Source organism: Daldinia vernicosa (assembly GCF_022497035.1).
Source record: "Daldinia vernicosa strain CBS 139.73 unplaced genomic scaffold F5Y00scaffold_12, whole genome shotgun sequence".
Lineage (NCBI taxonomy): Eukaryota > Fungi > Ascomycota > Sordariomycetes > Xylariales > Hypoxylaceae > Daldinia > Daldinia vernicosa.
In genome coordinates this window covers 160500-176393 of record NW_025953928.1, presented here as the reverse complement: position 1 = coordinate 176393, position 15894 = coordinate 160500, and the positions used below count along the sequence as shown (strand labels likewise).

General features: G+C 46.6%; 4 protein-coding genes and 1 non-coding gene across 5 annotated transcripts; 4 read left to right on the top strand and 1 right to left on the bottom strand.

Moving 5' to 3' along the window:
* Positions 1-159: 159 nt before the first annotated feature.
* Positions 160-2365, bottom strand: F5Y00DRAFT_231174 (uncharacterized protein). The gene is made up of 2 exons (XM_048006994.1): positions 1953-2365; positions 160-1877 (listed from the first exon to the last, which is right to left on the bottom strand). The coding sequence occupies exons 1-2, from the start codon at positions 2005-2007 to the stop codon at positions 283-285; spliced, it is 1650 nt and encodes a 549-aa protein (XP_047866852.1). The 5' UTR covers positions 2008-2365; the 3' UTR covers positions 160-282.
* Positions 2366-3437: 1072 nt separating this feature from the next.
* F5Y00DRAFT_231169 (peptidase S28) lies at positions 3438-6224 on the top strand. The gene is made up of 7 exons (XM_048006993.1): positions 3438-3963; positions 4017-4124; positions 4195-4667; positions 4768-4949; positions 5077-5161; positions 5239-5319; positions 5381-6224. Exons 1-7 carry the CDS (start codon positions 3738-3740, stop codon positions 5813-5815), a joined length of 1590 nt encoding a protein of 529 aa, XP_047866851.1. The 5' UTR covers positions 3438-3737; the 3' UTR covers positions 5816-6224.
* Positions 6225-6491: 267 nt separating this feature from the next.
* F5Y00DRAFT_t44 lies at positions 6492-6575 on the top strand. Its single transcript has one exon. It is a non-coding gene; the product is annotated as a tRNA-Arg (tRNA).
* A 390-nt stretch (positions 6576-6965) lies between these two features.
* On the top strand, positions 6966-8606 carry F5Y00DRAFT_22183 (Tricarboxylate/iron carrier). The gene is made up of 4 exons (XM_048005670.1): positions 6966-7334; positions 7399-7532; positions 7600-7694; positions 7769-8606. Exons 1-4 carry the CDS (start codon positions 7231-7233, stop codon positions 8456-8458), a joined length of 1023 nt encoding a protein of 340 aa, XP_047866850.1. The 5' UTR covers positions 6966-7230; the 3' UTR covers positions 8459-8606.
* Positions 8607-12626: 4020 nt separating this feature from the next.
* Positions 12627-15819, top strand: F5Y00DRAFT_22126 (kinase-like domain-containing protein). Its single transcript, XM_048005658.1, has 6 exons — positions 12627-14216; positions 14283-14364; positions 14422-14769; positions 14823-15285; positions 15341-15428; positions 15486-15819. Exons 1-6 carry the CDS (start codon positions 13233-13235, stop codon positions 15711-15713), a joined length of 2193 nt encoding a protein of 730 aa, XP_047866849.1. The 5' UTR covers positions 12627-13232; the 3' UTR covers positions 15714-15819.
* Positions 15820-15894: the final 75 nt, after the last annotated feature.

The window sequence follows — 15894 nt, the reverse complement described above, 5'->3', positions numbered from 1 at the left end:
GACACTGCTGCTGATAGTTTTTTCTTGGTGGTGTTACTGCGTTTTGTTTTGCCATGTGGAATACCTACTGTTTTCTGGTTGAGAACCTTTGTTTTAGATAGCTATTAGTTATGAGTTTTGATAGTTAGTGTTTATGTACTTGTTTAACTAATATTAGATGTTGAGTCTTTATTATCTCTTTCTTATTATATCTAGCTTAGCCGAGGAGCCCACGATGTACGTCGTAGAACATAGACTTTGATCCGAGTGGTGCTCCTCCTAACTAAGTCTTTGTACTTTTAGTTACTGGCTAGATACCTGTTTAGATATATTCGCAATCATGTCATCGATACTTTCGTCTTTACGGATTGTCAACTCCTTCCGATGGCCCGTAAAAACAACTCCTGTGAGCACCATCCGTAGCTCTGTCCGGTCGTCGTTCCACGATGATATACTCCATCTTAATCTTGACCGGTAGGGGATGAACCCAGAAGCGTCTCTTTGCTGCTCTTCCAGCTCAATCAGGATCTTCATGCCGACAACCATCGCTTTATTCTCAAACCAGGGCCCAGATAGCTTCTGACAGAGAGCTAGCGCCCTCGACCGAATGTTGTAGTTGCGGCATTTGCATGTTAGGGAACGCAGCATCGGTTGCAGTTTGTCTTCGAAAAGGGGCGGCAGAGTACCGGTAAGCGGGCTTCCTTCTTGTAACACCGACTCCGCGAGTGCGATGACTTCGCGGCAGATGGGGAGCTGCGAATCCCACATAGCCTCGCATTCTTCTGGGTCGTGGCGGTAATGAGCGTAGATGTTGAACATCTTTGCCTCTACTAGCATAATCTTCCAACTCCAGCACCGAACGGGATCCTTCTCCTGTTCTACTTTGCTTTCCAAAAATTCGCACCAAATTTCCGATTGGTCTATAGCAAGCGTCTGTTCCTCTTGGAATTTCATAAAATCCGTCGGGTTATTGAAAAGTTTGGTCTGGACTGTGCGAAAGCACCAGAATAACATGTATGTCGTGTGCCTTTCGAAGTTGTGCTCTATCTGCTGTGTGCTCTGGTCGCTGCTAGGAATAGCATCTCTGCACAACCAAGTTCTTTGATATGCTTTGTTTCTCAGTATGGCGGGATAAAACGGAGATAGCAAAGAGTTGAACCCAGACAGGCGCGCGAGGAAATAATCTGCTTCACGGACGCCCTCGTCGTCCAGAGTCGGCGGTAATCGAGAACCAAACGTCATGCTACCTGACAAGGAACTCTCCAGAGCGAGTATGGCAGAGTGCATAAGCCGGTCGATGGTCTCTGTGTTGCCTTGCATCGCCTCGAACACGATGAACAAAATGCTGATAATCAGGATTGTTCGTGGCGTAATAGATGAGCCTTCAAGCAGTATCCGCCTTCGAAACTTTGAGATGGCCGTGGTATAAAACTGGAGTGCGTCTCTGTGGTATCTAGTATTAATAGGATTAATAGCATCTGTCGGGACCATCCAAAGGAACTTGGCCCCCGGCTGCTTCAGGCGATGAATCTGGTCCATCATTGCCCGGCACAATGCGCCACTACCCAGGACGCAATCCCGTACGCATTCATCTCTAAGGCTCTCGCGAAGTACAGTCCGAGTCCAGAAATTCTTATACCCGTTCTGAGAGAGATTGTGCACGACAACGTTACGGAATAAGTCGAAGTAGAAGACCTCGTGCCCTTCAAAATCATGTGAACGCACCCCTGGGGCTATCTGCGAACCGGCGTCGCTACTATTAGATACCGGTAGGAAGCCGTCTTGAGTCCTGCTTTGGTCGTAGTCGTATTTGCAAGGCAACCGAGTTTTCTGACAGCGAGCACAGGTCGGCCGACCTTCATCGCATTTAATCCTTCGCGATTTACACGTAGCGCAGCCTTCAGCCCGGGTTAACAAAGCATATCTTCACAGCAGACAAGATAGTCAAAGTAGACTTATAAGACGAGACCTACCGGAGCGGACTTTGGGCTTGCGAGTTCGTATACGAGGTACGGACGCGGCCGTCATATTTGCAGATGATAGGTAATAATGACGGCGCTAAGCCTTCGAAAGCGGTCACGAAGACGCCGATATGGAGGGTGCTCAATAACGATTTACTATGTATGTAGTTCAACAGAGTGATGGAAGTATCCCTGGGGCCTGAGTTAAACCGCCTTATCCTGACCAAGGCCGGCATGGCGCGGATCTATGTGGAAGTAGAAGTAGCATTTACGCTTGCACCGGACTACCTAGACGGACGTAATCGACCGGGATAGCTTCGGTAGCCAACGGACAAACTATTACCAGTGAACAGTCAGAATGGGTATAGGTATAAAAATAAGAAGAAGAAGCCGTTGGATGTATGTATTAGTTGGAATAAGCTGAGGTACTGCGCCGCAATGGGAAAACCCTCGGCATATCCCCTTTAAATAGGTAGTAGCGTAACATCGGCGCGCTGCGAGATGGATAGGGCTGAACCAACGTAAATGCACATATATATATATTCTGTTTTTGGCTCTGCTATAGAATGACTAACTGAGTTCCATTGCGACATATCCTTATAATAAAAACTTTATCGTGTATTTAAATGACGATGATAATATAGTTCCTTGTCTTAGTGTTAGTGATGGTTGAAAGCGCCCTTCCAGCACGCTCATTCGGGGGACTCTCAGCTTATGGAACGGACACTGGGGCAACACATTTCTAAATAGCTTATTGGACTATTTTACGTCGTAAAAACATTCGTACGTTCACCTTCACCCTAGGTAAGTTGTAAATATTATGGTGCGGTATTTTCCCTTTTTTTCGAGGCATATATTACATTAGTTACGTATGTATTACCTAGAGTATTCGCAGAATGTCTTACAACTAAGAGAGTAATGAAGTATAATAGTGTACTATGTGTAACTACCTCAGAAAATATACTACTATGTAATACACTATGAGGGGGGATCGTAGAGAATTATCTTCATGTCTAACTTCTAGAATGATACGGTGATGGCCACACGTCTGGATCACAGAGCTACACTCGGGTTCCATATAAGACGGGTTCAAGGCGAGATCATATATATTTTCTTGAGTGACAGGATCTTCGGATGTGATGTGCTAGATGCGGAGTTGCACGAAAATCCATCCATTTAAAGCAACCTCCGAGATCAAGTACCGCAGTTTTTGAACTCTACAATATTCGCCGGGATGATTCCAGTCGTATAACCGTTACGTAGTGTTTGCTACTCATCACATACCTTTGAGAAGCACGTATATACTCTTCAATCTCGATCTGTATGCCTATAGGGGCTCACATTACGCCCGTTGACACAGCACGAACATATTCCCACAATAGAAAGAAAAATAACCATCGATCCGAATGCTATATACAGCATCGTGTAAGCCTTTGTTAGGCCTACTCGGGTCTACTCTAAGACATTGTAGATAAAGAGGGGTTAGATGGATATCCACGGACCATCTAGGTAAGCAGCCAGGCACCTCCACTAATAAACCGGGATAGTATCTAGTCAGCATGCAATACGACGTCGTGCAACTTTCCTAACTGAGGAATTGTTTGCGTTACTTCTTATCATATTTGGCGAACCCGACTGGGTAGCGCACGCAAGCTGACGTGCTAGAAGATAGTCTTTAGGTTACTTGGTTAAGGCACCCAGCTCCCGTCGATCCGGATCTCCATAGCATATAATTCCCAACCTTGGCACTTTGCTATCCGTTCTCTTGGTATCGATCGCATAGTTTCAGCTAAGGACATGAAGCTGCATTGGTTGTCGATTGGCCTCCTGGCCGCCCTTTCTCGGGATGCCGGAGCAATGCAAATAAAGCGTGAAGCGCCTCGGGATAAGCTTCAATATGGCGTTCATTACTTCGATCAGAAGATCAACCATTTCCCCGACAATGAGCTGTTCTCCAAGTCTAATCTGAGCCATGGCACCTTCAAGCAGCGATATTACTTCGACAGCTCTTACTATAAGCCTGGTTAGTTTACGTGATGTCCTATGCTTGATATAGCAATGCTAACCTCTTTACAGGCGGGCCTGTCTACTTGTACATCTCAGGAGAGACCAGCGGTCCGAGTAGATTCTCAAATCTACAGACCGGAATTATTCAAATTTTGATGCAAGCTACGAATGGCTTAGGTATGTCTCGTATAAACGAATGGGTATAAGTAGCAAGCGAGAATAGAATCGGTACTAACGAGTTTTGAAGGTGTCATCCTTGAGAACCGCTACTATGGAGATTCTTTCCCCTTTAAAACCAGCACCACGGATGAGCTACTCTTCCTCACTACAAACCAAACCATAGCTGACAACGCCCACTTTGCTCAGAATGCTGTGTTCCCCGGTGTTAATGGAAGCCTCACCGCGCCTAACACGCCGTGGATAGTGTACGGCGGTAGCTTGGCGGGAGCGCAGACGGCTGCATCGATTAAGGTGTACGGAGACATCCTCTACGGTGGAATTGCCGCTTCAGCTCCGATCAAGGTGAACGTGGGCTATCCCGAATGGTACAACCCAATCCAGAAATACGCCCCCCAGGATTGTGTCACGCGGATCAATAAGATCGTGGACAAGTTCGACCTCCTTGTGGCCAAGAACCACACCAAAGCAATCAAGCAATTCAAGGCTTTCTTCGGTCTCGAATCTCTAACAGACCACCGAGACTTTGCAGCAGCTATTGCAGTGAGTTCGCTTCTTTAACCTCGTAACTAAGAAACGCTAGTCCCGAGCATGCAACTTTCGTCCCCAACTTCAACTACTTAGCTACTAACTGAATACGTAGGACCCTATAGGAAATCCTGGATTCTACCACTCAAACACGTGGCAGGAATTGAATTGGAATTCCACTTTCGGATCGAGAGACTTCTTCTACTTCTGCGGCAATGTTTCTGATATCGATGCCCCAGAAGAGATTACTCAAGTGGACAATGTGTTGGCAAACTACACCAATGGTGAACCCTGGACGTAAGACTTTCCTTATAGGTTTACTTTTCCGTCGAGTTGTCTACTACATTACACTTAAGACCTGGGAAAAACATACCTTTATCTTCTGTATATCGTGTTCGTGGCTAATACTTTTCCCTCCTTATAGCGGCCTTGGTAGTTATGCCAATTATGTGAAGCGTTATACCCTCCCGCTGTGCCCTTCGGGTGACTATAATAGCAACGATTGCTGGGTGAGTAACCATTTCATCCTCTCTTACGCACTAGCAACCTAAAATATCAACTCACTCGTAACTAACTATCGCTATAGGGAACTCAAAATGCGTCAGCATGGGCTAGTATAGAAAACACTTCTACACGCTCGTATCTTTACACAAGCTGTATAGAACAGGTGAGGATACCGCTACATACCACTTGATCCCCAAGCGCGAACCAGAGACTAACAAACCAAGGGCGCATACATCGCCGCACCAAAAGAGGGGCCGGCTTTATTGTCTCGAGTGGTAGATACCGACTACGAGCAACAATGGTGCCGCTGGGCATTTGCCCCTGGGAAATACAACTCGATCCCCTCCACTCCGGACGTGGAAGCATACAACGGCTTCGGCGCATTCAACTTCACAGCCGACCGACTAGCATTCATCGACGGGGACCAGGACGTGTGGAACGACCTGTGCTACCACTCCAGCTTCGCGCCCGCGCGCACGTCGTCCGACCTGCACCCGGAGCTGCTCATCACGGGGGCCGGCCACCATTGGGACTCGTACGGCATCCTGGACGTGGAAGCCGAGCCGCAGTTCATCCGAGAGGCGCATAAGTGGGAGATCAAGACGGTGAAGAAGTGGCTTAGGGGCTTTGAGGAGTGGAAAGAGTCGAAGAAGGTGTAGGGGGTGGTGCTTAGAGTGTTACCTACCTATGGCACGGATGGCTTATGCGAATAATGAGATATTTGAAAGCATGCGTTTTGGATAGATAGATTAGGTAGTAGTCATCATACTTAATGTATACCTCTATTGACGCTCACCTCGTACTACCTATACGGTTTGGTGAGAAACTTGGAACCAGTAAGAAGATCAAACGTGATGCCGCTATGAAAAGTGACAGACCTTATGTAATAAAGTTGCTCCTCGACTTCCTAGGAAGTTTTGTCAGGCCCTGGCTAAAATAAATGTGCCACACCTGAAAGTCTCACCAAAACATATAGATTTCATTGTTAGTTTTAAACACAACGCAAATAACGAAGAAGAAAAATATTATGATCGATATAAGATATAATATGGATATTTCATATTTACAATTTTTTCTGATTTATTTTCCTAGATACTAACATATAATCGTAAGCTGTAATTGCTTTGAAGACTTACACCATATACTCCGCTAGTGCTGCTTAAGGCAATGGCACACTTATTTTGGCCAGGGCCTGGTTGTTAAATCTATTGCCGCCAAGATCTCCACCTACGTACCTAGGTAGTACGTGCGAGCGAGATGATTGGATGGCTGAATGATTTGTTTGTAAAATACCACATAGAATATAAAGCTATTTTTCTTGATCGGTCTTCATCGGGGCGCATGGCCTAATGGTAAGGCGTCAGATTTCGGTTCTACGTCGACCTCTGAAGATTGCAGGTTCGATCCCTGCTGTGCTCGAATTGCTTCAAGCCATCTCTTCATTCTGGAGTCCACTCTGGGATTTGTGATTTTTTGCATTTTTCTCTCCTTCCTCCTTCGGTCTTGGAGTAGATTGCGCATCGATAGGAGGTACGTTATAATTCTATACATAGGTACATATGGATTTAATTTTTATTCTTACCTCTTACCCTATATAACATGATTCCATGGAACGAACATCTTATTATGTTTCTCTCATTATTTGGGAGGCGTGTAGGTCTAGATCTCGTTTCGTACCCCGCGTTGCCCTGCTGCCCTGTTATCTACCTGCAAGCACTTGAAAAAAAAAGTACGACGGCCGAGATCGGCCCACTAAAAAATTGCTTTGTGAGAGTCATGCCTTCCCTGTCTGTAAAAGAATGCCGGTTGAAGCCGTGAGCTAAGGCTTTCATCGCCGGGTCCGACTTACAAAGGGTGCAATCACGGAGGATAAGTGCTTATACTCCAATTCCTACCTACTCCTCGCATCCTCGCATAAATTCCGTTGGCGGGTACTACCTGTTTATGCCGGCAGCCTTCTCACGTCGGCTGGACTTGTAGGACCAGCTGTCCGCTCCTTTCAACTTTGCCATTTGGCGATTGGTCGCGCGTAACTGAGTAAATACTTTCACTACTTCACTACTTTCACTTCACCATGTCGGCTTCTTTGCCTGGAAGTCGGGAACTGCCCGAGTCGCAATATGACTTAAGCACGTATTGGGGCCGTGTCAAACAGACGGCAACCATTACAGATCCAAGGTATTACTAGCATTCAACCCTTTTACCAGTGACTATTCCTCTAACGCGTATCCGTTCGTAATAGAACTCTTTTCGTTGGAAACCATGGTCTTGAGCAAGCCAAAAAGCTGTTGATCGCATATAAGCAAGGCGAGATAAAGGATATGACGCCGGAATTATGGAAGGCGAAGAAGATCGTCGACTCTACACTACATCCCGGTATGATAGCATGATGAACTTGACGTGTTCCGTAGTCTCGAACTGCTGGGTTAATCGGGCTCCTTAGAAACCGGAGAGCCAGTCCTCCTCCCCTTCCGCATGTCCTGTTTCGTGTTCTCGAACTTGGTCGTCACAGCTGGAATGCTTACGCCGGGCTTAAAGGTATGCGCACTATCCTTGACTACGACCCGAGCGGAATCAGCTTGAACAGATACTTACCTAAAGCGTAATAACAGAACACCGGGACTGTTCTCTGGCAAATCACCAACCAGTCTCTTAATGTTGCCATCAACCACGCGAACGCGAACAAATCAAACCCGCTCTCCTACTCGAAAATCGCACAGTCGTACTTCCTTGCCGTTGGCGCATCTTGTTCCGTAGCAGTAGGTCTGAATTCGATTATCCCCCGGCTGAAGGGATTTTCGCCGTCGACGAAGCTCGTCCTCGGGCGGCTCGTGCCCTTTGCGGCCGTGGCGTCTGCCGGTGCGCTTAACGTGTTCCTCATGCGCGGCGAAGAGATGCGCACGGGAATTGACGTTTTCCCCGTGCTCTCGGAGGCGGACAAGGCGCGGCTAGCGAAGGAGGGCAAAGCCGAAAACGACGTGCCAAGCCTGGGCAAGAGCAAGAAGGCGGCGACGCTGGCGGTCAGCGAGACGGCGCTCAGCCGCGTCTTCAATAGCAGTCCCATCATGGTCGTCCCGCCGCTGATCCTTGTGCGCCTTCAGCGCACCGAGTGGCTCAAGAAGAACCCCCGCTACACGCTGCCTATCAACCTCGGCTTGATCCTCGGCATGAGCTTCCTCGCGCTACCGTTTGCGCTGGCGGCATTCCCGCAGCGCCAAAAGATTAGCGCGGAGAGCTTAGAGGAGGAGTTCCACGGTCGTGGAGGAGATGGGGGGATGGTCGTGTTCAATCGTGGTATCTAGACGGAATGCATCATTGTTCGGCGGCGTTAGGTAGTCACGTTAGGCGTTTCTGGAGCGAAACAAGTCGAGGGGGATTGTTAACATGGTCTTGATGATTTAGTTTGTGGGAAGAAGTCGTCAAACCAGTACCATATAGTGCGATGTCATGGCGTAGGCATAGTACCTACTTACCTACATGACATTATGCTTCGCCATAGATGAGACGCATGGTAGACGCGGAGATAAGAGGGACACGAAATAGAAACAGTCATTAAACCCTCTTATTAAATAGCTCGTAGCAGTTGCCTCCTTCGGGATGCGAGAAGGAAATTGGTATCCGGGTCTCAGCTTCGATCGTCAAACTGTCTTGGCGTGCTTCCTGACGCGTGCCTGGGGTACATGTGACAGAGTTCGGCAAGGCTTGTCCACGGCCCGGCAGGGTTTAGGAGGGGCAAGTATGCGCTGTCGAACCCTCGGGGGGCTGTTCTCTTACATACTGCCTAATAATATGAATCTAAATACGTATCCTTCCATTCCACGAGGAGTGCTTGCTTGCTTGCTTGCTACAGGGGAGAGCTAGAGATCCTTTCTAAGATCTAGCGGTCTGAGCGCGACACAGCTGTATATTACATTACATTAGATATTGTAGCTCTATATACAAAGGAATAGCGAGGAAGACGAAGGACCGTAGTGTATGTAAATTGCGGAGATAAGGATTATGGAATTGTCATGTGTAGGGAATAGCATCTTATTCATCGCACATAGACTTCGAAAGGGGAAATGAAAATACGAAGTCTTCAATGGAGCCTCACGAAGGATTAATAAGGGCTGACGAGCGGCACTGCTGCCACTACGCTAAATAAATCTCGATAGTCATTTTTATCACCATGGTAAAAGACGCTTCGGCTTTGAGATGCGAGACATAATCGTATTACTAAATGTATTATATATTCGGGTTGCCCGGCGTGCGGTTAAAAAGCCCGCCTATTCTGATGACGACGAAACGCATATGTAGGCAGGTACCTAAACTGGATGCCTTTTTATAGGCCTATTTATCTGGCCAATGCCGCTGGAGGATTATTTGGAAGTTGGCTCGGTCTGGGTCCCGGTCTGGGAATTGTATATACCTACATAAAAGTTCTCCCAGGTGCGAGTATTACTGTATATTATTGAAGGTACGGCATTGAAAACTTGTTAAAAAGAATAATATTTTAAGACATGATAACCGCCTTAGTGCCGAACCACTTACAAGGGAAAAGATGCGAAATAACCCGTGATGTAGGAAGCGGACGACTTTTTGTCGGGAAGCGGATGACTTCATTAGGACGTGGGCGTACTTAACTGCGCAAAGGGATGCGTAAGAATTGGACATGGAAGAGGTGTAAGGCAACGTAATAATTCTTTAAACCACCTAAATATAAACCCAGACTTTGCGAGTCATAGTACCTTAACCGTTAGGTAGTTTATAGTCTCGAGACCGGACGACCTTATTGTTTGAGTTGTCTTCATCTTCTTTCTGTAGTGATAACTCAAAATTGTCGATCAAAAAAGCTTTGCCATTTTTACACTAGGTTTTCGAGCCGAAAACAAGTTAGGATTGAACGTTTCTTTCCTTGGAATGTAATTGACGATTGTTAGCTCGGCCATCACAGGAATAGAGCCGTGGATTCGCATTGTACACCTGGTGTAAGCTAGGCAAGCGGTGGGTTCATTTTAATTTAGTTTCTCGTCAGATGAAAACGTTGGCCCGTTGTCCCGACTCCCTTGGATTGCAGCGTGGTAACAGGGAAGGGTTGAGGTCCAGCCGGTGGACGAATGATATTCCCTACTACTATGTAAAGAAAACGTCCGTGGGAAAGACTTGTGATGCAAGGTGCTGATAAAATAGCAAGATTGGGCTTATTAAATATTGTTGTAAGATACCTTCCACTTACATAGGTAGGTAACTAGTAGACATGCTATGAAGAAAAATTGGTCATTAACAAGCCAAATACGCACGTCTCAAGTTGCCGGCTGATAATTGGAAGACTCACGTCGTTCAAAAACAGCCATGGGCCGAATAATCCTAGACTGGGATTTATGCTCAAGAATCATGGGATGCCACGCAGGCAGAAGAAAAAAACCCTCTCTGTCTCTGCTTACCTACCTCTTATTACGGACGGCCTGGGACGGACAGAACGGGGACTTGTTCCTTCAAGTAGTCATCAGCTAGTGTAGCTAGGAAGCAAAGGCCGGACCCATTGAAATCGATAAGGCTGCAAGTGAAATCGTGATACTGGTTGCGTTGTACTGAGGTGAGGGGAAGGGGAAAAAGCTAATGCTGCAAGAGATGCAAGAGATGCATAGGCGACGCTAAAGAAGCAGGGCAAACTTGGGCGAACCAGATGTTTAGTACCAATAGTATGTGGCGACATTTGCCGCCTGCGCCTCGGGAGTGTGGTCGACGATGTCGTTTACAGTAGGTATTGCTGGGCAGAAGGGTTTAGGGGTCCTTTGAATAGGTAGTATTCCTGAACGGGTCTCCACTGACCAGCCAATCCAGCGCAATCACTTCCCGTGTAGGAAAGGGTCTACTTTAAAAGTAAGAGAAGAAATCGGGATACGAGCGAAACGGATTAAGAAAAAACTTGTCGAGACTGCGAGATCAACTTGTTTCTTCCCAATTTTGATAAACAGCACCGGATGTTAGGGGAGTATATAAATTCATTTTGGTAATTACATAGGTACGGAATACTAAAAAGGAATGTATGTAATTACTTACATATGATATATGATACCTATATAAATGACTGGCTATTATTGTCATACGTATGTGTGTAAGTCAAGTAAAAGGTTGCCGTATCGACGAGGGAGAAATCAGTGATAGCAAATACCCTGGAGATAATATCCGTTGCCCATGACACCTAATACCTGATATGGACCCGATTTCAATGTTCAGGTACATCAGGTATGTACCTAATCCTTGAATGTGAGATAATGTTGTTTTTAACCATGTAGGTTACCTAGTGCCCAGTGCCCTCTTAAGTAAGTTGGCAATCGGTCATCGGAGGGGATGGGAAAGACGAAGACAGTGAAAGTGATAAAATATACACTGTGGAAACTCCACAGTTGTTGCCTTTGGAATCTAAGAAAATCAATCTTTGGCTCCTCCCCCATACCGTGCGGGGAGGCTTTATTAATCTATTATTATTGGGGTATTTTTGGTACCAACTATAAAAATTACATGTAATAGGTTAAGTACTACTAATATTTACATGTCACATAGGTACTTGAATTAGATAAAAAGGTACTTAATATTATCTGTCGACGTTATGGGTTTAAGTTGTAACGATACCTAGCGTGGTAATAAGTAATTCCTAAGGCGAATTAGCAGACGAAGAAGACCCACCGATTACTTCATTCTCACCACACAGCCAAACAGCATGGGCAAAGTCCGAAACAAGAGGCAGAACCCGTGAATCCGTCATGTATCTCCATGTACATATTCCATTGTACATACGTGCATCTGTCAACCGTATGCCTGTACCTATCTCGCCTGTATCTGCCCTGTATCTGCTGTAATACGCAGCCTGGTGCGTTATGAGAGAACCCACGAGTAAATCATTACCACCACCTCATCCTGCATTGAGGCAACGCAAGACTTCATTCACATTCACACTTACATTCACAATTCACGCTCGAGACTAGATCCCTCTTTTACTTTCTTTCTGCTTTGAATTGCCTCGAAGCACCAAGATTGTTATTGCTTATTCTTGTCTCCCAGAGGTAGACAAGTATACATTTTCGGCCGTCGTTCTTAATGCTGCCGTCGACACGAAGACCTACTATGCACTGCTTCAACCACCTGTAGTAGCGAGTACCTTCGTCACAAGCACGTCTTGTCCTTCCACCTTCGAGAGCCAAACCAAACCGTCAATAGTACTCGATCGAACAATCATCATCTTTAAAGGCTTAAATAATATAAAGGCATTGATCACGTGTAAATTTACACTTTGGTTAGCAGACGAGACGAGACGACGATACAAGGACAAAAGCAGCTTTGCATTTGCACTTGCACTTCGACCTTACAATTTACGATCAACCATATTATCCATCCTCGGTTAACCGAAGTCCCGACCTTCGAACGCTCTATGCTACAGACCAAAAACAAACAAACAGCTGAGGAGGAAACAGAGGAAAAGGAAAATAAATATCACCTCTGGGGAAATATTCATGATTAATTGTTTACTTTGGATTGCAAGGGCTACCTCCTAACATCACAGTCACCATACTACGATTTCTTTTTAGTTGGTACCCGTACCCGTACCCACTGTGCTTAGCAAGTTGCTCAGCAAGTTAGGTACCTAAACGGTGGTACCTAGTCACCTATTGGTGCTGCCAACTCAGCCTACAAATCTTGGAATTCGGTCGCAACGGTTGCCATTCCCTTCGCGACTAAACTGGTACTGGTCTTACCTACTTGCCTACTACTGGCCACTGTCAAGAGCGCCCGCACTCTTTTCGGTAGGGATTTAAATCCTAGGCCCAACGTCGCCTAAGTTACAGGGCCGAAAACAAGTGCCTTTTAACCTAAAGGACCCTTAAGGGCAGCGCAATTAGCCCTGAACAGCCACGAAACAGCGCGATATCAGTAGGGGAAAAAAAAAGTAACCTGCACTGGCCCCCTCCCCCCGTACGTGTTGTACCTCTCTTGGAAAGTGCACACGAAACAATTCCCAACCATCCCAATCCTAGATCGATCTCTCCACGGGATCTTTCACCCTTCTCTCTTATAATTTATTGACATTTGAATAAAATGTCAACGCCGACTACTGCAACGGCTACACTCCCTCCTCATTATCGTCATCATCATCACTCAACTCATCACTATCCGCCCTATTCAAATTTACAGGGCGGTGGTTCCTCATATAGACCAGTTGCTGCAGTTTCTGGTGCTACTTCTGCAAACCCTATCCTCCCCACCCCGGCTTCGACTGCCTCGACAGCGACCGTCTCTAATCGACACCACGCCGCTTCTTCCTCATCTTCGTATACTACTACTAGTACATCCTACGCCACGAGTCAAAAAATCCAACCCTCTACAAATGGAGTAACTGCATCAGCATCAGTAGCCACTGCGAGACCAACCAAAGATTCCTCGAGAACCAATTCTACTCCTCGGTTAGATTCAAATCACGCCAGCGCCAATATGCCTCCCTCGGTCGCCTCCGCCTCCGCCGCCTCCGTAGCCCAGTCCTTCCCCGATAGCCAACCGAGAAAACGTCGTCGTTCCAAGGAACCGGATTGGAAGAGTTTCTATAAAAACGGCTTGCCTAAAGAAGTTATTGTCATACATGACACCCCCGAGCCGGAGGAACAGAAGATTTCGGTCGCTACCGTGTCACGAACATACGCGAATGGTGTTGGGAATGACGCTACCCCCCGTCATACAGCCAAGAGACGAAGAAAGGACCAAGTTATTCAAAATGATGACTTGTACGAACCAAGTGTAAATGGTTCTTACCAACAAACCTCTACTAGTGGTTCTACTTCCACCGATCGCACGACGTCGGCTCACAATACTACAGCTGCTACCTCGCTCGGGTCTTTGTCCTCGAATAGTCAATATGATTACGAGAATCATAATATCGGCCAAAAGAGGAAGAGGACCAGGCAACAGATTGCCCAAGAAGCGAAGAGAAGGGAAGTTGAAGTTCTCGGCGATGCTTTTGTCACATATCGCCCTCCTCAGAAGCCTGTCAAGAAAGCTGGTGATGTGACTGTTAGGGTTGTCAATGATGTAAGTGGTCCCATTCTTGCATCTGTCTCTTGCATCTGTGCGTACTAATCAACATTCGTGTTTTAGCGTTCCCACCAAAGCGGTGCTAGAGTTGACGACGACGATGGTCATTATATTGTTGTTCCAGATGCTGAGCTCACATCACAATGTGCGTTCCTAACTCCTCTCCCCCCATTCCGTTACTCATCTAATATATATATATCAGATCAAATGGTAAAACTGTTAGGGCAAGGTACTTTCGGCAAAGTTGTTCAGGCCCGCGACCGCAGACGAAATAAGCTGGTTGCGATCAAAATCATCCGAGCCGTGCAGAAATATCGGGACGCTTCCAGAATTGAGCTACGTGTGCTTCAAACTTTGAAGGCCAATGACGAGGAGAACCGAAACCGATGTATACACCTTCGGGACTGTTTCGACTACCGCGGACACATCTGCATAGTAATGGACCTACTCGGCTCGAGTGTATTCGACTTCCTCAAGAGCAACAACTTTGTTCCTTTCCCCAATAGCCAGATTCAGAGCTTTGCTCGTCAATTATTCACGAGCGTCGCTTGTAAGCAATCAATACCTTCGCGACGCCGCTTTACTGTTACTAATGAGTCCCAGTTCTCCACGATCTAAACCTCATCCACACTGATTTAAAGCCCGAGAATATCCTACTTTGTGATAGCGCTTATCAGACGTTTACTTACAATCGTAGGATACCTTCCTCGTCGGCTGGTGTGAGTCGACAGGCTACTCAGCGCAAAGTCCTACTTGACACTGAGATTCGGCTCATCGATTTTGGATCTGCAACGTTCCAGGATGAGTATCATTCATCTGTTGTTTCGACCAGACACTACCGCGCACCCGAGATTATACTTGGGTTAGGCTGGTCTTTCCCCTGCGATATATGGAGTATCGGGTGTATATTGGTGGAGTTTTTTACTGGCGATGCTCTCTTCCAGACGCACGATAATCTCGAGCACTTGGCCATGATGGAGAATGTTTGTGATAGTCGCATAGACAGTCACCTCGTACAAGCTGTCAATAAGATGGCTACACGAAGCACGGGCAACGCCGCATCCAAGTAGGTTGGCTCTCTTCACTACGTTTGTGTACGACTCCACTAATCCAGATGACAGATATTTCAAGCGATTAAGATTGGACTATCCTACCGCGGAAACTACACGAGCATCTAGGCGATTCGTGAAGAATATGAAACGGTTAAGTGTAAGACTTAGTTACTAACCCATTGTCCTCTCACTTCGGTCGCTGACATATATCTAGGATATCATACCGGCCTCTAGTCCATTTCTCAGGGCCTTCTTGGATCTTTTGCAGAAGATTTTCGTTTATGACCCGGCGAAACGAATCACAGCTCGGCAAGCTCTTGAGCATGAGTGGTTCCGAGAGCCAGCCATTCCAGATGATGGCACTGAGGCGGCGAAGATTAGGTTAGAGCGTATGAGGGGGGAGCACGAGTACCACCCGGCTCGAGGTCCGGCTGCGGGCTAATGGTAATGGGATAACGATTCCTCTATATTCCGATGACACGGCGGTGATACCAAGGCGAACCTGTATATTTGGGATGGATTTAGGCCTAGCATACAGACAGACATTGCAGTTACAGCTCGCAATTGCCTTTGCTTAGGCAACGGTTAGGGGGCTAAGGCGTTCTGGCCAGCATTTTGTGCTA

Bases quoted from the DNA above. Each gene is read 5' to 3' on its own strand.
- F5Y00DRAFT_22183 (XM_048005670.1), top strand. From the start codon at position 7,231: ATGTCGGCTTCTTTGCCTGGAAGTCGGGAACTGCCCGAGTCGCAATAT. The intron at 7,335-7,398 runs GTATTACTAGCA...CGTTCGTAATAG, and splicing joins GCAACCATTACAGATCCAAG to AACTCTTTTCGTTGGAAACC. The intron at 7,533-7,599 runs GTATGATAGCAT...CGGGCTCCTTAG, and splicing joins CGACTCTACACTACATCCCG to AAACCGGAGAGCCAGTCCTC.
- F5Y00DRAFT_22126 (XM_048005658.1), top strand. From the start codon at position 13,233: ATGTCAACGCCGACTACTGCAACGGCTACACTCCCTCCTCATTATCGT. The intron at 14,217-14,282 runs GTAAGTGGTCCC...TTCGTGTTTTAG, and splicing joins CTGTTAGGGTTGTCAATGAT to CGTTCCCACCAAAGCGGTGC. The intron at 15,429-15,485 runs GTAAGACTTAGT...ACATATATCTAG, and splicing joins AGAATATGAAACGGTTAAGT to GATATCATACCGGCCTCTAG.
- F5Y00DRAFT_231169 (XM_048006993.1), top strand. From the start codon at position 3,738: ATGAAGCTGCATTGGTTGTCGATTGGCCTCCTGGCCGCCCTTTCTCGG. The intron at 4,668-4,767 runs GTGAGTTCGCTT...CTGAATACGTAG, and splicing joins ACTTTGCAGCAGCTATTGCA to GACCCTATAGGAAATCCTGG. The intron at 4,950-5,076 runs GTAAGACTTTCC...CCCTCCTTATAG, and splicing joins ACCAATGGTGAACCCTGGAC to CGGCCTTGGTAGTTATGCCA.
- F5Y00DRAFT_231174 (XM_048006994.1), bottom strand. From the start codon at position 2,007: ATGACGGCCGCGTCCGTACCTCGTATACGAACTCGCAAGCCCAAAGTC. The intron at 1,878-1,952 runs GTAGGTCTCGTC...CCCGGGCTGAAG, and splicing joins CAAGCCCAAAGTCCGCTCCG to GCTGCGCTACGTGTAAATCG.